This window comes from Dromaius novaehollandiae, chromosome 14 (assembly GCF_036370855.1).
Source record: "Dromaius novaehollandiae isolate bDroNov1 chromosome 14, bDroNov1.hap1, whole genome shotgun sequence".
Taxonomy (NCBI): domain Eukaryota; kingdom Metazoa; phylum Chordata; class Aves; order Casuariiformes; family Dromaiidae; genus Dromaius; species Dromaius novaehollandiae.
In genome coordinates, this window is record NC_088111.1 from 4,834,454 (window position 1) to 4,859,428 (window position 24,975).

Genomic DNA, 24,975 nt, shown 5'->3' on the forward strand with positions numbered 1-24,975 from the left:
TTCTACTGAGAGGAGATTTTTGTCTGAATGGCTTTCTGAAATAAACCAGGCAAAGGGATTCTTGATGTTTGGGGAAAAAATGCCTTTCATGAGTCTAATGCAGGCTAAAAACTGCAGAGAAGAAAAGATGCCCTGAGCCATTTATCTTCTAAAGATCCTTGTACTGAAATTTAAGGGGCTGAAAGGATAAATGAGAAGGGTTTTAATGATGATCTTGCCTTTAATCCAGAAAGATCCCTAGGTGTCTTGAGAACTTTACTGAGAAAAAAACCTTTGTCCATCATTAAAAAATTAACCACTGGTGTGGTTACAGGATAAGGTAATACCATATATAATTTTAATGAAGAAAGTAAGAAAGAATATTAAAACAGGAAAGGAGGCAGATATCTGATAATAATGAAACACTCTGCTACAAGAAATGACAAGAATCTTCCATTACTTTACTATCATAGCAAGAGGAAAGGGAGGACTGTTCTTTCTCAGTGTAAAGGATATCTCTTTGGGCAAGAACTGAAAGAATTAAGGTAGTTTATGGAAACCAGAAAAGAAAATCCTATGCTAGAGAAAGGAAACAGAGTATCAGAAAACTACACAGCTACCAGGAAAAGGAGCAGAAACTGCTCCTGCAAAAAGCCTGCTTCTTTTTCAGTTGTCCTGTCTAGAGTCTGCTGAAAGCCATCCAAAGAGTCCCAAGATCTTGCTGTACTTGCTCTGCATGGTTGGAGAGCCTCATTCATCATTATGTACCATATTCATTATTTTGCTCCATCCTTCGCAGAAGCTCTGGCTGACTTTCAGTGTTATTTAGCATTTGCATTGGAGAATGACCTAGGAACACAAGGTTGTGAGGGACCTTGAGAACCCCCAAGACCAGCCCCTCCTGACTGCAGGAAACAACTTCTTAAAATCCTTTTCACAGACAGAGCAAGCTCCATCAGAAAACAAGTTAATTTTTCTGCTTCCCAGTACTCCTATTGGAAAGCTGTTCCAAACTTCACCACTTGGGTGGTTAGAAACCTTCATTTAATTCCTAATCTAAATAATTCATAGCTAGTTTATAACCATTTGTTTCTGTGCTAACACTGTCTTTTAGTTTAAATTCCTTCTCCCTATAGGGTGTTTACTCCCATGATGTATTTTAAAAAGAACAATCATATCCCCTCTCAGACTTCGTTTTACAAGGAAAATGCATCAACCTCTTGTACAACAGCCTTTCCTAGTCACAGATTGGAACCCCCTGTGCGAGGGACTGAACAAATAGACCAAAAAAACTGACAGCCTTCTCCACGTCTGGCTGATGATACGATCGCTCATGTAGCAGCTCAAAGGACTGTTCTCCTCTGCAGGATAGGGAAGATGAGATATTATTTACTGGCAATTACAAGTATATCAATCATCATCTTTTTTTTCTTTTCCAATCCTCTGGCTTTCCTCTTTTGTTTTCTATATGATTCTGAAGTTGCTTTAGCTCTGTCTCCTAGCAGAGAAGGGCTCTGCAGCATGGCAATATCATTGCCTCTCTCTGCCCTGGTAGGGAGGAATCCTAACGCGAAGCATAAGGACTGTTTTCTCCCTAGATAGGGTAAAAGGAGGCACTGTCCTACCACGATATATCTCGAGTACATCCCTGCAAAGGAGGAGAGAGGCTGTAAAAAAGCAAAGCCTGTCTGGCACAGAAATAAACTTCACAATGAGAAAATACTGTGAACATTAATTGGATTTGTATTTCAGGTTGGACATAAGTTAATTATTACCTAGAAGGAAGGTGCTCCTGTGAAGACATTCAGTGTCTTCTCCTATTTCACTTTTTAATCAGTGAAGGTGTAACACAGCACTTAAAAACAAAAGATGATTTTTCTAGACAAAAACTTGGAGGTGGAATATCCTACAGAATCTTAAAAGGAAAACACTACCGAATCTAAGAAAGAGACCACTACTGCATACTCTGCCATATAGCTAACTAACAGGTACAGCTTAATCCCTTTTTGCGGTACCACACTGATTTTATGACACCGAGCATGGGGTTTTTTAAGCCTTCATTTGATTCTCCATTTTTTCCCTTCTTTAAATTTAGGGCAAGGAAACTCAGAAAATAAATGGCTTGAAATCTGTCTTGCTCCTTGCAATGGAAATGATGATTCTTTCCTGAAAAGTGTACTTTGCTGAAAGGTCAGGTCTTCCCCTTCCTATCTGTCTTTCATGGACAAAACTCTGCTTTTGATGTAATGGATTATTTAGGATTTTGTATTTATATAGAGAAAGGCTTGAGGGATCTGCTGAAATAGGTAAAATGATTATGAGTGGCAGCCTGTAATGTTGTACAGAAGTAAGAGAAACATTTTTGTGTTGTTTAAAAAAAGAAGAAAAAATCTAAGCCTGAATAATTGCTGTCTCTGAGGTGGAAGCACAACAGTACATACTCCTGATGTTAACTACAGCATCATCCAAAACATTTGAAATAACCTTGCATTATTGATATAACAGACCACAACGGAAATTACTTATTTTCTTCCCACTTTAAATTTAAAAATAATGGACTGATTGGACCAAGCAGCTGAAAACACAGATAGTGCATCTAGAGTTTGTTTTGTGAATTATTAACACAGCTCAAAGTTAAAAATTTAGCTTTGCTTGGAAATCTACTCTCCCATTTAGCCTGACTGCTGTTTTCAGTTTACATTATTCCTTAAACAGTGCTGTGAAACTTCCTGTTAATTGTAGGGTATTGTGGGACTTGAAGATTTTTGTTTATTTGAAAAATATGGTACGGCTGAATTACCAGGACCCATTAATATACGTGTAGTAATGACATGTAATCACCCACAACTCCCTTGAGGTGGCTCTGGCACAACAACCCCATTTCAATTTCATGAAATAAAAAGCATCCAATTACCTAAACAACCACCTATTTCACATTAACTACACATCAATAATCAGTCAATTGGAGGAATGCTTATTTCTACAGTACATCATGCTTCACATCCTCTTTGTCCTCTCTTTGCATACCATTTTCTTCACTGGGGGCTTTATTTCGAGGTGGGGCGATTGATTTACATCTCGCCATAATTCCTTTGGTAAAACTGTTCAACATGTCTTCTATTTGTTCAACATGCTGTAAGCAATGATGTTACTTAGTATTATGCTGCATGAACTTGGGCCAGCAACCCAGTAGTAGAGCCAGGCATATTTCTGAAATGCTGCTGCACAGCAATAAACAGAACCTCATACATATATTTTTTCCAAAATACAAGGAGCCCCATCTGTACTGTAAATGCCTATGTATATTTTTCACTATAATGCAATCTGTCCACAGCCATCCTTATTATGTGTGTAGAACATTGTCTCGGGAGCAGGGTGGGCAGAGGCTTTCCAAGCTAGGTTACAGACAACTTGTAGTACCCCACTGGGTTCCCTCTATTAATGCTTACTCCACAAAAAGAAGTCTCAGACACTGGGTCACAAAATGTTCTAGCATATCCCAGGAGGCCAGTATTGGATTGAAAGATAAAGGAAAGCACAGAAAATGCTTATAAAATGCAGACTTGGCATGAATACTTTCACATTCAACTCAGAGATATGGTGTAGAGCTGAAACTTGTTTCCCTTTACTCTGAAGAAATCTGAATTTTAGCCCTCAAAGAGCCAAAAGCCTATGTGGAGTTCCTCAAAGGCATGTACACGATCTCAGACCCAGCATATACTACTTATTATTTCAGCAGCTGAAGAAGACAGCATACGATGTGAAGGACGGAGCTTTTGATTACCTGATCTTCCCCGACACCCCAATCTGTTGAACGCTTTGTATGTAAATATGCGGGTCTTTTGATATCAATAAACGGACTGGAGAATCTGTGAAAGGAAAGTCTTGGGTATCTCTATAGAAACTCCTTTACCTCCCAAGGCTTCTTTCACAGAGCACAAAGTAAGGGCAACAGCCAGAAATTTCCATCTATCACTAAGATGGATGCCTAGATCAGGAAAATGAAGAATTAGCTGCAGTCCTTTGACCTTACGACAAGCTCAGGAAAATATCCATTACAATGCACCAGTAGGGCCAACAAGTCAAAACTAACAACGTTTGTTTGAGAAACAACATAAATTTGTGTTTTACCTACCTGCCACTGCACAAGGACGGATGAAGTAGTGTGGGGAGTTACTAACACAGAACTGGGTGGTTCACCTGGAACTAAACAAGAAAGAAAGGTAACCAAACCAATCATAATAAAGGGTGGGAAATGGGCAGCTTATTCATCAGATTCTCTTCCTTCACTGCTGAACTTGCTACCCCAGCTACAACATGGTGAGTCTGAAAAGCAGTGCAGTGGTGCAGTACAGGCAGAAGCCAGCTACCTCTCATACATCCCTTGCTCTACCTGGCAACATGAGAAGGGATAAGAGAGAAGCTCAGGGCCTAAATCTGGAGCAAGCTGCCTTGTGCCAGCCGCTCACAAACAATGGGATACACATTGGAAAGGCAGTTAAACTGGCTGAGTGTCCACCTGAAAGCGGGAACAAACTGCTCCCAAACTTTTTAAGATATTTTTGCCACAGTTGGGGCAAGGCCACATTGTTTTTAGGAGTCTGTGTCATGTATTCACAGATGATTTAAATCAGAACAGCTTGATTTACCATGGGTTAACCCATTCCTCCGCCATGGCCTATAACACACGCGCTATCTCAGCTCCAGTGCACAGAAGGGAAGGCTTATCAGGAGCCAACAGCCCTCCACAGCGTAATGCTCTAGTGGCAGCACCAGGTTTGCTCAGCAGAATAAATGTTCACAGTTTGTTAAGGAGGTGAGAAGCTTTCACAGTGTTTCCCCATTGCATTGCAAGGAGGCCAAGCACAACGCGGGGTTCACTGTAGTTACATTCAAAGAGAACTGAAAACAAAACTTCAAATTTTGAGGCAGCGAGTCAGTACTGCCTCATTAGTACCAGTTACAGCCTGCACCAATACAGCAGCTATTGTTCAGAAAGGTTCAGAAAGTCAGGATGTCTTTAAAAGGCTGTTAGGCACACTATTTGTTTGAGTATTACATGGGTTCTAGTTTAAATTAGTATACCTCTAAGCTCCATCCTCTGGTTTTCTAATTTCAATATCATATTCTTTAAACATTCCTTGGCAAAATTCTTTGCTATTTTCATATCTTAATGGTGTATTTGACAAGTCATTCCCTGTGCAGCATCAAATGCTGTTTAACTCCTAGCACTGTATATACATATGTATCCTAGTGTTACCCAGTTTCCCAGTCAAAGGGTAAATACTGAGGCTTTTATCACACTTTGGAGAGTTCCTCTCTCCGTTGGTAGTCTCATCCAAGACACTGGAGCTATTTCTGCATCGAGGCATTGGCTTTATACAATCAAGGAATCAGAAGCTGATCTCTAAGGTTAAAAATAAAAGCATTGTCAATGTCATTCACAGTTTATCAGTCTTGATCTGCAGGATTAAATGCTCACGTTTGCAGGAGCTTCATACTCCTCCTTACTTATACCTCAACAATTTTGCCATATTGCAGACTGATGTGGATTGTGAGTGAAAACAATTGAAGAAACTTCTTCAAATGTATGCAGGGCTCTACATTTATTTTTAATGAACTCTTGTAAATTATTCAATTTCTGCAAAGATAATGGTTAGTGCAGAGTTTGGAAGCCAATCAAATGGAGTTTAATTCCACTTGGAGACTCCTGAAAGTATGATTTATTATCAGAGGGCACAGCAGGACACTTAAGACTGCCTGTTATTAATTCAGCCAAATCTCGTTACTACCTGTATCAATCTCCTGTGAACAAAACTGTGTTTGATGTTGATTCTTCACTCCACCCAAAGTCACAGACTAGAATGGAGTCAGTGGAGAACATCCTGCTGCAGGTCCAGCAAACCCTGGAGCATGACAGAGCACCCATCACATGGCAATGCCCCCATTACGCCTCTCCTTCACACTTACCATCCTGCAGAGTTGTGACCGCTTCGGTCTCCGCACTGAAGTCGCTGTCTCCAATATCATTGGTTGCCTTCACTCGTAGTTTGTAAGAGGTGAATGGGTTCAAGCTGTGAAATGTAAAAACACAGCTGAGGGATGAATTCTCTGCACATCGCCACAACTGGGCTCAGAACAAGCCTCTACAAAGAACCTGGCCATTGGCAACTGAAGCCGTTAGAGTAGTTTGTCTTTTCCCCATATAGCCTTTTCTTTCCAGCCTCTCCCACCTTCCTCATGACACGAGAATCTTCACACTCCCACTGTCACCAGCATCTTCTCAGATTCCCTTTGGCCTGAGTTCTTGGAAACAAGCATGGATTCATAACTGAATCAGACTTTAGAAAACAGACATTAAGTTGTAGTTCATGAAGAAACCTGTGATTGGGGCTTGTTGGAAAGGGCAAGAAGTGCTGCTATTTGAGTTTTGCATGGGTATGCAAAACGTAGCTTTCAAAGTTCTGTGTAAGCTTTATCTAAGACATCCTCAAAACACATCTGTGGGTCAGCTCATCCTCATTTTACAGATGGGGAAAACCACCAAAGAAAAGGCAGGTGATGTGTCCAGAGTCGGCCAGTGAGTCAGTGCACAGCTGGCACTGGAAATCAGGCGCCAGCCTTCTGACTAATCCACTAGACCATACTGTACGATCAGTGCATTTTATTCCTATTGAATTTCAAATTAATGCTATTACCTGGATTATTTAACAGAGACAGCAACAACAGGTTCCCTGAAGCTCTTTTATGTATGCGGTGCTTTAAGATATGCAAAGAGCTATTTCCAGCTGACATAACCTTAGCAAAGATTTTTCTGGCTTGGTTTAGAAGGGAGAAGGTGTGGGGGAGGCTGCCTTTTGACCCGCATGCAGAGGCTAGAAATTCAGAGCTGTAAGTTATAGGGGATTTAGCTAATTAATTGGTAATGTCTAGCCACCAGCTGGCAGATGTAGCACTGACTACGGGCCCAAGTAAAGCTACTTGTAAGGAATGATTAAACATCAAGGGATAATGCATTCTGATAGGCAGCACTCTAGCATCACGCACATGCTGCTCTTCTGGACTTTCACAGGAAAATGCTTTTAGCAAGGGGGAAAAGAAATGTTTTCAGTAGCTCTGTCCTATTAGGGCACTGTCACTTTCCTACAGCAACTTGAATTATCTTTCTCGAAATACAGCTCCTCTGTTTTCAGTAATGACAACGTTGTGTCTAAAGGACACAGCTGGCCTCCCTCATTTTAGAGGTTCTGACTGTAGAGATACCGGGTGTAATTCAGGACAGGTATAGCTCCACCAATGTCAATGAATCAGGTCTATATTCGTCCTATAATTGTCAAGTTTTCTTTTTCTGTGCAGTTGGACAAAAGGATAGCAATGTATCTATAGCTTCTGTCACACGACCAGTGAGCAGCCATATACCATAGCCATGGATGCTTTTATAACATGCCTTAAAAATCTGCATCTGAATGCTTTGAACACTGTACTCTCCAAAAGCCTGTGGCCTTTTAGAAGCAATCAGACTTGTACTAGTCAGTCAATAGGGGAAATGGACAGCAAAACAAGTACCTGCTCACAGACATTCAATTGCTTCCGCAGATGTTACAAGAACTTTAATTACAACAGCCTGGCTGAGGGTATAATGAAGGCTGAATAACAAAGTTTAAACATTCTGATGCTATCTATAAACTTCAGTATAGAAAAAACAGATAAAAATGGTTCTCATTTCATCTGGAAGAGTTCATATAGAGATAATTGCAATGCAGCAATGAGAGTGGATTGTAACATCAGTCACTACTGAAATGATTTTTAACTAGTTGTATTTTCCAGAGTATTGCATAGCTAGATATGGGTTTAATCTGTGTAGCATTATCTAGTGTGCTGAGCTTCTACGCAGGGCTTGAAAAAATATCCATTCCAGTCCAACTTTAATTAGATATGTTGCATGACCTTCAGGAAAACTCTGAACTTCTCTTCCTAACACAGTCTCCAAAATGGGACAAGTGACCCTCATTTACCTGTATCCTCCAAAGAGACTGTGAAGCTGAGTAATGCTTGCTTTGGATTCCTAACTATTTGAAGTGGACTGCACTGGAATTTCTATGCTAGACTGATATCATATGGTACCTTTCAATAATGCAGGATGTAGCCTCATGGCTGATGGACGAGGAGTAGGTTTGCCAGTCTCCATCTGGAAGTTCTCGCAATTGTACAGTAAAGTATCGTATTGGTGAAGATCCATCACTTCCAGGGACCCACTTCAGCTGCAGACTCCGTGATGACACATCAGACTGGGGAGTCATCAGCTGCCTGGGAGGTGCTGGTCGTTCTGCAATTAAACCATAATTTGGCACTGCCCTGAGAGGAAGTTCAAGCTAACATAAAAAGTAAGAGTCTAACTGGAACTCCATGGTGGTAATGTCATAGGAGATTGAACTTGTGGATTTGCCACATGAAGGATGCAAGCCATACCTTTCCTTAGCCTCCTACTGTAAAGAAGAGCAGTAAAAATTTTTTTTTTTACTCTCCCTGTGGTAAAGGTCATCATTGAATAGCCATGTTCTCTAACAGCCCACAGAACAGACATTGCAACTAAGTCAAGGATACCTACATTCTCAGTATACCCTTTCCTAGAAGGTGGCAGGTCAAGGAAGAATCATTAGAGCTGTAAGACCAGCAGCCAAACAGAGGAAGGAAGCCTTGAACGAAACTCAGGCGTCCTTCCAGTTGCAATTGCTCTTTTGACAGAATTTGTCTGTAAACTAGTCCACGCTCTTACCCTGTGCTCACTGCTTGATGCCAGGGGCCTGCATTCTCTAGCTAGCCAAGTTCATTCTGTGCTATGTAGCTCCCTCTTCCACCAGCTGCTCCCCAGTCACGAAGGAGAGGAAGATTCAAGTTGGAAGAGATCCGTGTGTAGCAGAGTCCAAGCGCAGGAGTTGCAGCAGATCCTGAATTCCTGCACCAGCTCTCTGGCAAGCAACCAGGAACCACCAGCAGCCCACTGCAGCTGCTGCTCTTTCCAGACCCCAGGCTGGAGATAACACAGGCTTGGGGTTTGAGTGTCTGCACTTTCAGACATTCCTTCTTCCTTCCTTCACATTGGCTGACCTTGCACTGCAAAGTTAAACCAGCCAGTCCCAGCGTTGAGAGAGACCTCCCCAGAGTAATTAACAATATACCTTTAATTGAGGTGGGGAATGGAAATGCAGGTGTGAGTATGCCAGTCCCTAACTGTTTCAATATAGATCTCCTTTTCCCGTCACTGCGTCTCCGCAGTCCATCGATTTCAATAGAGAAACTCTATAGAGTGAGGAATAATTGTTTAATTGTTTATCATGAAGATTATTGATTCTGATTAAAATGTGTGGCATGTAATAAAGCAGGAATTGATTGGAGACACTGCAGTGACTTGCCTTTGAGAAGCAATTCAATTCAACTTCATCAGCACTTGTTTCCATAAACATACATCTGACTGCATGAATTCTTCACAGCTCTGTATGGCGAGGACTTCATTTCCCTGCCACCCCCTAAAAACATTCCCTGTATGTTTTGGTATTTCTCTGCAGCACACTCTTGCTGACATTGGTGCCAAAAGATTTGTAAGCTATTAGCTGTAGGAAGCCCTCAGTGCCAACAGCATGCGATCCAGAGTACAATGCAAAAGGTCAATGCCTTACACTGACAGGCTGAGACAGGTATTCAGGGTTATTCTATCAGGGAAGTGAGTGTCTTGCGGGGATTTAATACTCCTTGCTGATAAGCTTTATCCAGCTTGCAGTTTTGGGCAGGTCAGATCTTGCAGTCAGTCTCCCATGACTGGGTTCCTGTCTGCTGCTAATGGGAGATCTTAAAATCTCCCGTACTGTGAGATATATTTCCTGACTGTTTGTACAAAACCATTAGTATAAAGAGTTTATTTATGGGGGTTTAGCCACAAGCAAATGCCAAGGTGAACTGTTTGTGCAGGAATGTGTGGCCAGGCCATATGACTCCATGGACCCCTTTTAATGGCAGATGTGGCAATTTCTTGCTACATTTAGGTACAGAACATCCTCTGACTCAATTCTGCCCTGATCACTACTGTTAACTATTCTAAAGGGTACCATGTCATTATGTAGATTCAAAGCACTGCAGAAGGATCTCCAGAGAGCATAGCTGCAATCCAGGTTGGGAATCCATAAACCACAGGCATCATTATAAAATACAAAGTTTTATTTGGGATTATTCAAGGAATTAAATGGACAAAAGTAACCAGTTTCACTGCCTGACTATCTTATTATCAAGTACTGCAAGGATTTTAAATGCATTTTTATTAATGGAAAGTAAATATTTTTTTCACTCTAGAATATTTATCATCGTGTAAATAAGTCCCCAGTTTGTTTGTTCATTTACTTGTTACCAGAATGGCTGCACTGGATAAATTTCATTATCATGTCCTCATATCAGTCTTGGCGATGTGAGGTTACATTTTTCTTTTTCCACCCCACGTCTGGGATCACTTCAGTTAACTCTCAGAGCCTTGGGACTCAGTTCATAGCAGGCATACAGACACAGTACAGCCATCCATCAAAAAGAAAAAGGGTTCATTTTACATTATGACTTGCCTATTCAAGATAACCCTAAAGGATTGATAGCAACAAGGGATCATTGTTCTCGCAGCGGAGCTGGCAGTTCCGCAGTGAGCTATTGTGTATCCAGCAACAGCCTGCGCATGGCCTGGGAAATCTGAGCACATTTTATTGAAAAGGAGAGGCTCCTCTACGCTCCAAGCTTCCATCGTACACTTTGTTGGGCCTGTTTTTTTCTGTGCTTTTTTTTTTTTTTTTTTTTTTTTTTTGAAACTTTCATATGTTGAGATGATGTAATCTTCCACTTTGACAGCAATCAGACAACGGTGGAAGAAACCTTGAGCTGATAAATCTGTCTGATGGACAGTATCTTTAGTCAAGGCACTAAGTTTCTTAATACAGTTCTAGAGATTCTTTCTCTGAGGACTGCACTATTATGCTCTGGGAAGGCCGCACCTGACCTGGAGAGCTATGTCAGCGGGAATTTTAACACCAACCAGACATGCCAAACGTAGTTGAAATGCACCCCACTGATCTTCCCTGTTGGTGGCTAAATAACAGGTCAATGGCTTCTTTTTTTTGAGCAGTGTTAGAGGAACATGATAACGAAGACCTTATGGGCAAACAGCGTGATAGACAACCATGGGCAATTCTTGGTGCTGCATTAATGTAGAAAGGGCTTAAAATGAGAGGTTGCTGGGTAGTGACATTTTAAGAACTAAAAAGTAAATATAATTTGTATTACAGTGCAAGACTGAGGGAAGAGCCAGGACCCAGGCATACAAGCTCAAGCAAAAGTGAGAACTATAGTTGAAAGATGTCTATGGGGGGCTGCTCCAGGTATCTGCTGAAGTACACTTCTCTCTGAACTGTGATTTTTATAAATCACAGAGGTTGCATGGTTGTAATTTTTGAGGGTGAAGTTTTCTTAAAGATCAATACCCAGACAGCACAATGGGCCAGGGAGGCACCAAGTCCAACGGTGCACGAGAGACTGATGCTATTAACATCATCCGGCTAGTTCTGACTTTGCCAGCTCAAGAGATGAGATACCTGCTCTGCAGGGGAACATGGCATATGGTACAAGTCCAGAGGAAAGCTCACACTTCTGTTCTCTGCCCATATATTCTATTTTAGTTCCAAATGAAAAAAATCTTCATTTATAAATGCAAAATACAATTCTTCTAGTCGGCAGCTCTGCAGATTCAATCTAAGCCTGGAGAGTCAAGCCACCTCTTAAGCCAAAGCATCAGCAAGAAATAACAATGCAGACCAGATTCTGTAATACCTTATGTCTGTCATATTTTGATGTGTTTGGTATCTAAGCATCTGGATTCATTTACACACATATAACTCCTATTTTCTTCAAGTAGCTTCCCTACAGAACAGAATTTGATTGAGGATTCAAAATGTGAATAGCCATTTTGTGACTGATGCAAGAAGCAGAAAAATTCTAGGCAATCCAGATGTAAATGCTCTGCTAGAGTGTACGGCAGTGAAAGGACAGAGTAATTACTAGCACATTGGGTCAGAAGTGGGGTGCAATGGAGGATCTGTGTGGAGAAATCCTGCAATACCACCTGCTCTCATTTTGGGTTCCCTAATCAATATAATTAATCCATCACTTACTTTCTCAAGATTTCAAACTTTCTAGAAGATGAGAGAGCTGAAAGAAAAGGTCTGACTGCAGAAGGAGGTTGCATATGGCTAATATAGTGGCTGACGGAAAAAATCAATCTCCAACAGCCTGGCAGCTTAGGAGAACTTTGCCTCATAAAAGTCTGTCTTGCTCACCAGGCTTCTAAAATCATGATGTTGCTATGGTTTAGGGGCAGGTTTATGGGGTGAAGAGGAGGAGGTACACAGGCTGTAGCAGAATTTTAAAAGCAGGCTAAGTGCAGCACAGGCTCCAAGGCATGTAACAGAGAGTACCTCAACCTGTAGCTGTAAGCATTACCTCGTTTTTCTGTAGTGATCACCGTGGCTTCCAGTGGCTCCCCCCAGCCCTGTCTCGTCTTGGCAGATGTCCGAAAGATGTACGCTGACTCAGGGGTGAGATCTGTAGCAGTAAACTGCCTGACTGTCGAGCCAACCTCCACCGTTGTGAACTTGTTAGGGCTGCTGCTGGCCAGGCGGTATGCAATTTGATATCCTGAAGTCACAGCACCAAAAGAGAATAAAAGGGTTAGGATTGTTTTAGAGTTTTCTAGCAGGGAGAAAAGAGCACCAAAGCTACTAGTTTATCATAATTACTTATTTACCTGAGACCAGAACAAAGTAATTTGCTTCCTTTAATGCTTTACAACTCTGCTTTATATCAGCCCTTCCCCAGTCAGATGCAGTCCCTTATGGGGGAAATTACACACACTGGGACAATGCTAGGGGTCTACTGAATATCATCTGCCATGAAACTTATTTCATTCTCCATCCTTTATACAAACAAGGTACCAAAACAGCTTAACCTTTCCTGAGCGTACTGGTACTTCAAGAAGAGGTGGAGAAGCACACAGAGTCCATGCAACTACTCCCATCTATTTCAGCTTTCCACCCAACAGACACATGCATACATACATATCCTTGTGCACTCTTCTCCCCTCTCATACATTTTCAGCACTGAATGAAGCTAGAAGGTTTTCAGCGGCAGAGCAGTTGGATTGCCCACACTGTGCAGCATTCATACCACCCAAGTGAACGCTTGCCTCTGCTTTTTGCAGTTTCCTTTTTCTCAGCTTTCCTGCTTGTCTGTAACTGTACAGTGAATGCAGGAACTGCCAATAAAAGCATCCTTCCTTTGTCATTCAACATTCCTGCCCTTGTCTGCAGCCCAAGGAAGAAGCCTGCAAGCTTTGAGGTCCTGCTTGAACCATGCAGCACTTAATAATCAATTTTGTTGATGACTGTAAACAATAATCTCCAGTCAAACCTGCCTGACAATTATGAGTTTACAGTTTATCATGTATTATTGATGATCCAACTGTGCAAAGTAGGGCTTGCAGAGCTCTCACGCACCACTGACAACAACTGCCCCCCAAAGAGGACCTGCCAAATGTTCAAACCCATTCTGTAGACCAAGCAATTGAATCAGGCTCTCGCTTCTGAAGCTCATTGGTAACCTTCAGTCCAGCTGCTAACTTCCAAAATCAATTAATACCAGAACTGGTGTGGGGCTTCACTGCCCAAGCTGAATACAGCAGTATGATTAAATGCTTCATGAGGTTACAGAGGGCAGAGGGCAGCCAACAAATCCAAATCAGAACAGCTGAATAGAGGCATGCCATTGTTCTGCCAGCCCTCTGCTCATCCTCTGAACTACAAAGGGATCTGCAGACACCCATCACCATTTCTTCCTCTTGGAATTAATATCCCAGAATTTGAACTCCGCCAACTCTTGCCTGTAACAAGAACAGGGGAGCTGAACCTAGAGTGCTTCATTCATGGAGGCTGGTGTATGAAAACTAAGAATTTTGTCTTCCCTGTGCTTATTAGACAAAATCAATGGCATTTTATTTCTTCTATGAGTATGCAACAATTGCCACATACCCACGCACGGAAAAGACACAAACAGTTCATTCACTCCCTAGAGTAAATGCAGCACTCGTGTGTGCTGTGGGTATTCTCTGAGGAACACTAGAATTTAGTTGGGATACAGACGGTGTTAGTTTTGTGTGCTGATTCTTGCAGTGGCGTTAACGATTCATTAGCACTTTCTTATCTTTTTTGCTTCAGAAGCTGTTAAGAAATGTGGGCAATAGCCACAGCTGCCTTTCGTGGAGCAAGTTTGATGGCACGGGCACCTCCAGAAGCAACCAGGCAGTGTGTATGCCAGGCGTAGTCTTTGAATATCATCTCAGCTGGGTGGTTAATGTTAGATTCCCAGATATAAAGTGGTTTGATTTTCAGAGCTACCGAGCGTGCTTAGAGCCTGGCAAAGTCTTACAGTCTTCAACTTTGACAATCACATTTTTCCACCTGCAAACTGCCTCCTTTTATCCACTGCACCAACTCTCCCATTACTGGTCCCATATACTTCACCACAGTATTTCTGTATCTTTAGTGCTATAGTATTTTAATTCTCTTTTTTAAAGTCCACAGAAAGACATATAGCAAAGGGGAGAAGAAAGGGATACATTATAATCTTTTCCATTTACACAGATGTGCAGAAAGCAAAAGTGAGAACTCAGGCGCAGAATCTCAGTAAAAAGGAAAAATAGTAAAAGAAAGACACTGGGGAAAATTTTACAGCAGTAGGAAAGATGAAGGAAGAGCAACTAAGATGGCAAAAGAAGTTTGATAAGGGGACATAAGACGTAAAGAATAAGACCTGGAGGGAAAGGCAGAATATTAAAAGAATAGCAAATTTGATTTATCTAGTTATTAAAAGATAAGTATGTTATCTGGGACATATCATTGCTGAATAATTTCCTCTCTTTTCTAAACCTTTTAAAATAGAAAGTGTAGTTAAAATGTAAGGAGGGAATAGAAAGATAACTATTTACTGCTAAATAGTGGTACTCATGCTGGAAAGTCAATTACAAACATGCACAGATTAATCAAAGGAACACATATGTATCTAGGCCATTACAATAACTTACACAAGAGTGAATCTTTGGCTAGTGTAAAAACTAATTGAGCCATGAGAAAGAGGAAATCACTCTGACAGGCTACACAAACTCGCTTGCAGTGAATCTCTGCAAAAAAAAGCTTCAGCCCTCACTGTCCTCTCCCACATTTGCTGTGTTGGCTGACAGTCTAGGAAAATACCTATTTTCTTGAGTATCTTGGGAAAACTTTACACAACCAGACACTTCACCTTTACATTTCCTTCAGTCTGATTCAAAGGTACTTATGAAACCTCTGCAGCTGAACCCAGCTCACTTATTGCTACCTGCAAGTCACTTGAGAGATACTCAGTACCTTAATTTTGATCTCCTAGATCACTCTCTCTTATCAGACAATTTGGGGCAGTCAACATACATTCTGTCATAAATAGCACTGCTTTTCTTGTTTCCGAGTGACACAGAAGATTCAGTACTTAAGGCACAACTTGGATAATAATTAGGGCTAAGACAAGATCAAAAAGATAAAATTATTAGGTTGATGCATCAGCAACAAAGGATGGAAGAAGGCAGAAAATGCTGGGTGAAATCAAACAAGCCAAATCAATAGAGGTAAATGGAAAGCATTCAAAGAGAAATTAATGTATGCTTGAGGGCTATAAGAGGCAATAAATGCGACTGCAGTTATAAAAGCTGCAGTGGTTGAAAAAGGACACTCAAAAGTAACAAAGAAAGTCACAGAAATCTGTCGGGAAAGATTATAGAATAAATTTAAGGTAGGGGAAGTATAAGAAAAACTTAAGGAGGGATGAGAGACAAATTACATGAAGTGAAACTGGTACAAAGAGGGGTATTTATGAGAGGGGTTCAGGGAGCTTGACTGGCTAGTCTGGCCAGCGAAGACTCACAGAGGACGCGACTGCCGTCTACAAACACATCCGGGAGGTAAAATACACCAGGGAGGGAAGAGAACTGCTCCAAAAGACAATGCTGGCACAGGGCAAATGATATAAACAGGCGCAGAATGGATTTAGACTAGGAGCTAATTGGGTGTTTCTCAGTAACAGAGCAAGGAGATTCAGGAAATGTCACTAGAAGTACAGACAAATTATCTACTTTTAAAATGGAGCGTGAGCAGCCTGCACAGCGGAAAACCCAACAAGGCTGTCTGCGACGGGAGCAGCTGGCACTGGGGAGCTCCCTCCCTTACTGGATTACGACAACAAGATGTGCTTTAGATAAGAAATCAAAGGCTATGAGTGAAAGTAAAATCTTTAAAAGGTGACCAGAGCAAACTCTTTGGGGAGAGGAATATATTACAGAACATTAATCCTCTTGATGATCGATCAGAAAAATTCATGGTGTTTTCCTCATTTTTCTACTTTTTTTTTTTTTTTAAATATATAGCATTACATCCCAAATCTCTTCTGTTTGTGGGAGTCTTGTCATTGACCGGGCCAAACTAGCATAAAAAAGGCTGAAAGATCGACTCCTCTGGAGTTTATTTATTCATTGAAACACAGCTTATTTTTGCATTAGCATCTTTTAAACATTTTTTGCACAACTGCAAGCAGTTTCATGAGCTGTGCTTTCTGAACTCAGTAAAAGGCAACAGTTTGAACTGCCTGTTAAATGTTAGGTCACTGCAACACAACCACTAGATTCCCCAAAGCAAACAGACAGGAAGATGACAACACATCATGAATATAAAAAAGCTTTCAAGCTCATCACTATACAAAGCCCTGCAGAACGGACAGCGCCCGTTCATGCAGGCCATGATGCACCAGAGATACAAACACTTATTAATTTGTCACAGAACTTAGGGAAAGTCAAATGATATTGGGAGGTTACGGTCTGCCTACTGGAGCAGCAATCCAGTTTGTTGATTCTACTGCTTATCTGTTTAAGGGCCAGCCGGTGTGCAAATGCAGTCTGGGATCAAAATATGAATTTGCAAACAGGGATTACATCCAATTTTGGTTCTAATTCTCAGTGGAGTTCTTACACTCTTTTGCAATAAGCTTCAGGTAAATGTTAAATACAAGAATACTATGAGGAATACTAACCAGGGCCTGGATAGATGCCAAAAGAGCTCTCATTTTCAGGGAAAGCTCACAGATACGAAGTGCACACACGCACAGTAACACATCATTTTTCTTCAGTAGTATTTAAAGGAGCTATGTTGGGTGCTAGGTGGATGGACTGCTGCAAAGAAGATAGAGTTAAGGCTCAGATGGTTACTGTAACATTCCCAAAAGGGGAAATACCTAGCAGGCCTCCACAGTAAAATACTTAAACAAACACGTAGTTTTCCCTCTTGGTGCCTGCCAGTATTTCATCCTGCTCATCTCGCTCTGAAATGCTAGAACATGTTTTGATATAGATTACAAAAATGGTAGCTGCAAAGGTGCTTGTATACTCAGAGGACAAAGCTAGCAGAGCAGGAACATTGCTTCAAAGGCTCTGAATATAAGTTGCTCTTGCAAAGCAGGTATTTTTTCTTTCCCACCAGTGAATAACAGGACGCAATGCAAAATTATGCTAACTTATTTTTTCCAGTAATTCTACTTCAGTGCACTTGCCTGTGATGTTTACAGTTTTGTTTTGAAAGTTCATTACAATAATAAGATGTAGAGGTGTGCAGGAAAAAAAGAAAATTGTAATCTTTACTTAAAATGCTACACTGTTTATCATCTATTTTTTGAAGTACTCCACTCTTCTTAGAAAAGATTACAGAAGTACCCAGCAGGAGTAATTCTTACTTGTTTCTCTCTGACATTGACACCTAACAACTTCCTCCACGAACCTCAATTTTTCTACTGTCAAAGAAACAGAGGAGTGAGAACTGTTCCATAAAGACAATGGACTTCAAAAAGGTAGACTTAGGGAATTGGTAGGTAAAGTACCCTGGGAAGGAATTCTAAGGGAAAAAGGAATTCAGGTTAGCAGACAGTTTAAAAAGAGACAAAAAAGGTTCAACTATCTCTATGCAAACAAAAGATGTTAAGAGCCCAACATGTTTGCATTGAGAGCTCACTAATGACCTCAAAATCAAAACCAGATTGCACAAAAAGCTGAGATAGGACACATTGCTAAGGGAGAGTATAAATAGATAGCACTAGCACGTAGGGACAAAATCAGAAGGGCTAAAGTGCAAAGGGAGTTAAAATTTACAAAGCGCATCAAAGGCAGAAGAAAGATTTTATAAATACAATAGAAATAAGAGGAAGACAGAAGGAGGACAGGTCTACTACCTGGAATGAAGATGAGCACGGGGCAGATGGCATAGAATGGAATGGCTAATAGCTGAGTTGCTCCATTTTCACATACACACACACACACACACACACACACACACACACACACACACACACACAGAGGAAAGAAAAAAAAGAAAAGAGATTGATATTGACTAGATATTTAACACAAATTAAAACTGACAACAATAGAAGTAGGGATGCAGGCTAGAATAGAGAACAGGTTAAAGAATATTTTGCTAAGCTAGATGTAATCAAGTCAGAAAGGCCTGATGAAATTTGCCCCAGAGTGCTTATGTAACCAGCTGAAGCAAGCTCTGAATAATTAGTGATTATCTTCAAGAACTTGTGGAGGACAGGTGAAGTCCCAGAGTATTCTGGAAGGGCAAGCATGGTATCTTATATTTTAAAAGGGTGAAAGAAAGACCTGAGGAGTTATGGGCAAATCAAGCTAAACTTCAGCACCCAGAAAGATCCTAGAACAATATGAGTCAATATATAAGCATCCGATGAAGATAATAAGGTGTCAAGGAACAGCCAATATGTATTTGCCTAGAACAACCAAAAAATGTTAAAATAACCTGTTTTCCATTTTGACAGGGTAATTGGCCAGGTGGAAATAACAGATATGATCCACATTAACTTTAAGTAAGGCTTTGATATGGCCCCACATGGCCCTACAGAAACAGAATCTAGCAAAAGTATTACAACACATAACAACATTTTGACTGTTTGTTTGGGTTTTTTTCTTTTAATCAATAGTTTGCTTACAAATTGGGAGGGTATACTAAGTAAGGTCTCAGGGGAATATGTCTTGAGTCTGGTTCTGTTCAGTATTTTCATTAATGACTTGGCTGATAGAATTGCTGATCTACTTCCAAAATTTGAGGATGACACCAAGTCGTGAGGGGTTACAAGCCCTCTGAAGGACAAGACTACAACTTAAAGTGATCCCAGTAACTAGCAAAAAGAGTCTGGAATCAGTAAGATGAAATTCAATAGAGAAACACGCAAAGTATCACACTTACAAAGAAAAAGCTAAATGTACATATAAAACAGGAACTGAATGACCTGGAAGCATACTGCAAAAAAGGGGTAGGAGTTAATAGTGGGTCATAAACCTACTCAGTTACAACACCAGTGCCGCAAAAAAGCCAAATCAGGGCAGTATCAAGTGGCCTGGGATGTGATACCAGGAGTATAGTATGCAAGACATAGGAGACAACAGTTCCCTTATCTCAGCAGTGGCGGAGCTCTGCCGACATGCTGTCATCAATGCGAGGCATTAAACTTCCAGAAACATGAAAGTAATACAGAAAACAAAGAGAACAATAACAATGTTGGTAAACATGGTGCAAGAAAAAAGGTTGAAGGAACTATCACCCTTGAGAGAAGGACCAGAACTATCCGGCTCGGCTGGCACCACAAGATAATCAGGCTAGATGTTTAGGGAAAAAAAGCTAACTGCAAATTTATTTAAATAGTGAAATAGATCAACAAGGGACTCTCACAGTTTAGATACATGTCAAGCATGCTTTAAGGGATACCTCTCGCCTTTCCTTCCAACCCTGTATTTGTATGGTTTTATCAACATAGTGGTAATGAGCAGGAACCAACTGAGGATGGGACATACTGCACAAAGCAGTGTGCAAAGTAAAAATAAAAGAGTTCCTGCTCTGCAGAGCTTACAAGCTTCAGCAGATAAGGCAGAGTGCAGCAACATAAGACATCGGAACATCATCTGGATAGCAAAGTACCATTTGTACTTTCTCATCATTTGTATCAAAAGATTTTTTTTTTCTCCTTAACCACATCCTGTGATTCAAATCTCAATCTCCACCGCGAACAAGCTTATAGGATGCTGCTCCTTAAAAAGACAGTAAATCAAATGCACAAGACAATCCAGATGTCAAGCTTCCTTGAGCTGCAGCGATACCCTGCGTGGTTCTGTCTCTGGCAGCTAACTGGTGCCAAGTTTCATACAAACTCTCTTTCTTGTGCTCAGAAAATCCCTGCAGCTGCTGCCTGTGAATCACATATGATGATTTCCCTGCTGCTTCAGGTGGCAGGATCACCTCTTGAGCACTTTTGGAAACTACACACCTGAGCAAGTAGTTTGAGTTCTTGATTTAAGACTTAAACACAATGCAGTGCCAGTCCTTTACTTAAAGGGATGCCACCAACACATTAAATATCAAAGTAGGCCCCCTCCACCCCATCAATGAATGCTGTGGGGAATATTCCTAAAAGACTAAATATAAACTTGAACTATGGCAGTGAAATTAGAAGCAGAAGGGTCTAAAAGAGTGAGAATGAAATGAAAAGCAAGAGTTTTTGTTTTTCCATTTTTAGAACTGAGAGGAATCCTTGCCTGCTGGAACCACTATGAAATGTGTTTAACATTAGCACAGAACTCTGAAGACAAAATTGCTGTGTAGCTATTTACTACTTTATTTTTAGAGGCAAGAATAGATTCTTGCATTATAAATGTCTTCATGTTTAAAGTGCAAGTAACCCCTGGTGTAGGTACTGGAAAGGCAACCCAAGAGTAAGGGGAGAAGAAAGGTAAGAAGGTTTTTCATGAATTCTCATCATCCCTGGCTGTTCCTGTTCTTCTTGATGGAAAGCCAAGTGCGAGATAACTCCTTGGGACCTGACAGATGGTATCATCCAAAGGAAGCAATAAAGCAGAAGCACACATGAAACTGCGAAGTTCAGCATGCCTGGCAGAGGGGAGCAGGGGAAAGGAGAGGAAAATGCAGCTCTCCCCTGCTGCAGCTTAACAGGCAAATTGCCCCAAAGCAAGCCAAACGGGTTACAAATCCAAACCCAGATGGAAAGAAAGATGACAATTCAGACATCGTGCCATGAGTGAAATGCAGTTCTGACTCAGGGAAATACACCCCACGGGGCCTGGAAGAATTTTACTTTCACCACAGGTGTCGTGTCTCTCAGCTGACACCAAGATGTTTGCTTTGCTTTAGGCATGGATTTGCTTCCGTGTGGTTTCTAACCCTACGAGCAAGAGGAAGACAAACCCGACAGCCAGCGCTCTCCCCATTCGCCAGCCCCTGAGTTTGCTGCTGCCTCTCCTTACCCAGAATAATGCCGTTGGGCTCCTCTGGCGGCTGCCAAACGATCCGCACCGATGTCAGCCTCACCTCGGGGAACACCAGCCTCACAGGCGGCCCGGGGGCTGCAAGGGAAAACAGAGATCAAGCAGCGGGCATCACCCGTCCGAGGGATTGCAGGTTCCCTGCCCGCTTTGTGCAGAAGGCAACCAGAGCTGTATCTCACCGATAACAAATGGATGGCTAGGAGCGCCTACATCCATACGTAATATGCATTTATTCTGGTGAATTCTGTCAGCAGCCGAATGCCTCCAGCACCCATGAACACCAAATACAATACAGAAACAGGGCACCCTACAGTGCTTTACTGCTCCTGTAAAATGAGTGTACTGGGATGCTCTGACAAATGAGTTGTGACCTCTGCAAGAGTTATCTCCTAGCAGCGCAGCAGGGAGTCCCTGCGAGCCAGCCACGTTACCTCCTCGCCTCGGCACCAGATAACTGATTACAGACTATGAAGCGAGTCACTGAGCTGCTTTACAGAGAGAATTATGGGTCAGCTTCATCCACTTCATACCTGTTGAAATTGAATAATATTCTTTCTCTGTGTCATCAGCCCCAGCTCCCAACTGCCTTGTGATTTTGCATGTGCATTTTAAACACTTCTGTCTGAGCAAGAGAACCTGAGGCAGGTTAGAGGCACTTTAATACAGACAGCTGGTGGCTGCACTGACCATCCCAGGTTCACAAGGTGAGGAGATGCTAATTCATAAATTTGCATCCACAAAATTTCCCCTTCAGCACAAATTCCACCTGCAATACCCCTGATGATACTTTTAATTAAGTTGAGCCCAGAGGAGACACAACATGTTTATATCAGGAGTCTGGAGATGGAAGAACAATTTGTATCATTTGCCAGCATGTACTTAAGGAGGGAACGGCTGTAATGGGGTTATCTTAAACAAACAGTTTTTAAATATTTCTCATTATATTCTGGTATGCGCAATTCTGTAAGTACTTTTTTTCTCCCGGCAGAGTTCTGCTAACAGTAACTTCTCTTTGTTCCCATTCAAAGAAAAGCCAAGACGCTGCACAGGCAGTACGGGGAGAAAACAGCTAACAAAACCACTGGGAGCTGCTGCCCCTCTTCCCGAGGGCAACACAGGCTCCAGACCCTCTTCCCTGCACTCCACAGAAAGTGTCATTTTAAGCCAGAAATCTGAATGTGTTTTCAGGCCAACAAAATCACCTTAATGAAGCTGTTTGTAGAAACCAGTATTTATTCCATTTCTTTTGGGAGCATTTTGACAAAAAAAAGGGAGACTAGTGTTTTTGTTCATTTTCACTGGGAGTAATAAAGGTAGCCTCTTTACACAGACATTATCTTTCACTGAATACTAAAAAGGTAATGAAGCTAAAAGTAACTTTAGCATCTGCAACGCCAAAAACATTTTAACAGCCGAGTTAAATTTCCATAAAAATCCACGAGCAGGAACGCTCTGAGCACACAGCCACATTCAAACAGAATCAGGCTGGGGGTGTGCCTGTGCGTACGTGTGTGTGCGCACGTGTTCCAGTTCTTTCAACACATCGAACCACACTCAGAAATCCCTGAGCTCACGGGAAGCATTGGAAGGAATTACAAAGGGAAGCTGATACAATCATCTTCCAGGGTCAGTGTCTTAGTCTTTTGCAAAAAAACTGAGACTGGATTACTGAAGTTGCAAATTCCCAATCTCAGTTCATTCCAGTCAGACTCAAATTAGTTTATTGATTCCAACTTCAGCTTTTTATTTATTTATTTATTTATTACATCCATGATTGAACTTCAAAAGGAATTCATAATTGGCCTCTAAAAATTCTCTTCAAATGAAATTGTCTACATCAAGCTTCAGAGTACAAATATTTTTTAGAATTTTTCCCCCCTCGATCAGCTGTGAAGAAAGAGAAAAAAGGGGCTGTGGTTTTCAGTGTTTTTTTCCAAATCCTCAGCCCATGACCAATGGAACCATGCAGAGTTATACTAGGTAAGGATCAGGTCCTTTAAGTTTAAAATTGTAAAAAATACCAAAAAAAAAAAAAAACCAACCCCCCCCGCCCCCAAAACCCAAATAGCTTTGTTTTGGGCTATTGTCTACTTGCATCACTAAAAATAAAAAATGGTGTTCAAAAAGATGAAATAAATAGGATATTTATTTTGTTATCCCATAAACTTACCATCATCCTTGGTTCTTTCTATAACTGCAGGAGAGCTGGGGACTCCATCTCCAATACGCGTGAATGCTAATACCTGGATCTCATAGAGCACGTATTTCCGCAGGCCAGACAGCAGGAAAGACTGAGTGTGGTTACCTCTTACTACTTGGCTCTTTGGTTCAGAGTCTAAATCTCTTGCCTTAAAAAGGATCTGCAGAATAAATGTGTACAAACACAGAAAGTAAATGATTATATTCCATGAGAACTGCAAAAAAGGGGTGTGCATTTTGGATTCCTCCTTTTCACTCGATACAAAATGAGATCATATTCACCAAGCAGATTACCCCTTTCAAAACCAGCACACTTCCTATATCTTTTCCTGGTGAGTTATGGAAAATATTAGTATCTAACAGATGAATAATAAATAACAAATGCAAAAACATATCTAGGTAAGACATCTAGTAAAGATGACACTCCAGTTGCGTGTACCTTATAACCCAGGATGAGTCCGTTCTGCTCCGACTCGGGTACCGCGGCCCACGTCAGGAGGATCTGGGTAGAGCTCACTGCTTCGGCAGACACATTCGCAGGAGGAGCAGAGGGAACTGGAATCACACAGTTACAGAAATCAGAGCTAGGTAAGCCCTGCTAGATCGTTTTGCTCCCTCTCCCTGTCTGCTTAGGATTGTTCTGTAAAGGCCAATTACTCTTCTCTTTCCTCATCTGTTTTTATAGATCCCTTCAAGAAGTATTCCAGCCCCAAAGGCCTGTAACATATTCTAGACAATCCCTTCTTCTCTTGTATTCACTCTACATCATCTTTAAATTTCAGCCTACTTCACAATTTCTTACCCGTTCATCGCAGAAATCACAATGTTTGTAAAGAGCTAAACATTCAACACTAATCAGTGGCTACAGAGAGACAATAAATACCAACAGATATGAATAAACTGCAGGTTCTATGTATTTGCAGGAATAAGAATCAAGTTGAGACTGGAGATGGGAGTCTATTTCCTAATATTTCTTTCCCATACATTTTATTTCCCTATGCCAAAAGCTGGAAATCTTTATGAATGGCAGTTAATCTCATGATATGATCTGTTCTAACAAGTTTTATACCACCTTGGCTTCCTATATTATCTGAAAGAAAATTATAGCATCTTGTCCAGAGTTAGGAGTAATTCCAACCACTGGATTGTGCCCAAGACCTCCCAGTTCAGGAAGAAGCGCTTTAACCTCTGAGCCATCTGATTATGTGATAGCGCTCAGCATTTGCAATACATCAATTACAGACAGATACATTAACACAAGGTGTATTTTAAGGGACTGGTACGGCATAAATGAAAGA

General features: G+C 41.2%; 1 protein-coding gene across 5 annotated transcripts in view; it reads right to left on the minus strand.

The window, feature by feature from the left end:
* SDK1 (sidekick cell adhesion molecule 1) overlaps positions 1–24,975 on the minus strand; it is a 432,949-nt gene that overhangs the window by 53,797 nt on the left and 354,177 nt on the right. For all 5 annotated transcript variants that reach the window (XM_026116143.2, XM_064520166.1, XM_026116142.2 and 2 more), the window contains exons 27-33: positions 24,117–24,232; positions 23,649–23,838; positions 21,458–21,556; positions 12,505–12,699; positions 8,104–8,305; positions 5,950–6,053; positions 4,115–4,185 (exon numbers count right to left, since the gene is read on the minus strand). In XM_026116143.2, coding sequence (XP_025971928.2) covers positions 4,115–4,185; positions 5,950–6,053; positions 8,104–8,305; positions 12,505–12,699; positions 21,458–21,556; positions 23,649–23,838; positions 24,117–24,232 — 977 coding nt within the window. The remainder of the gene's footprint in view (positions 1–4,114; positions 4,186–5,949; positions 6,054–8,103; positions 8,306–12,504; positions 12,700–21,457; positions 21,557–23,648; positions 23,839–24,116; positions 24,233–24,975) is intronic.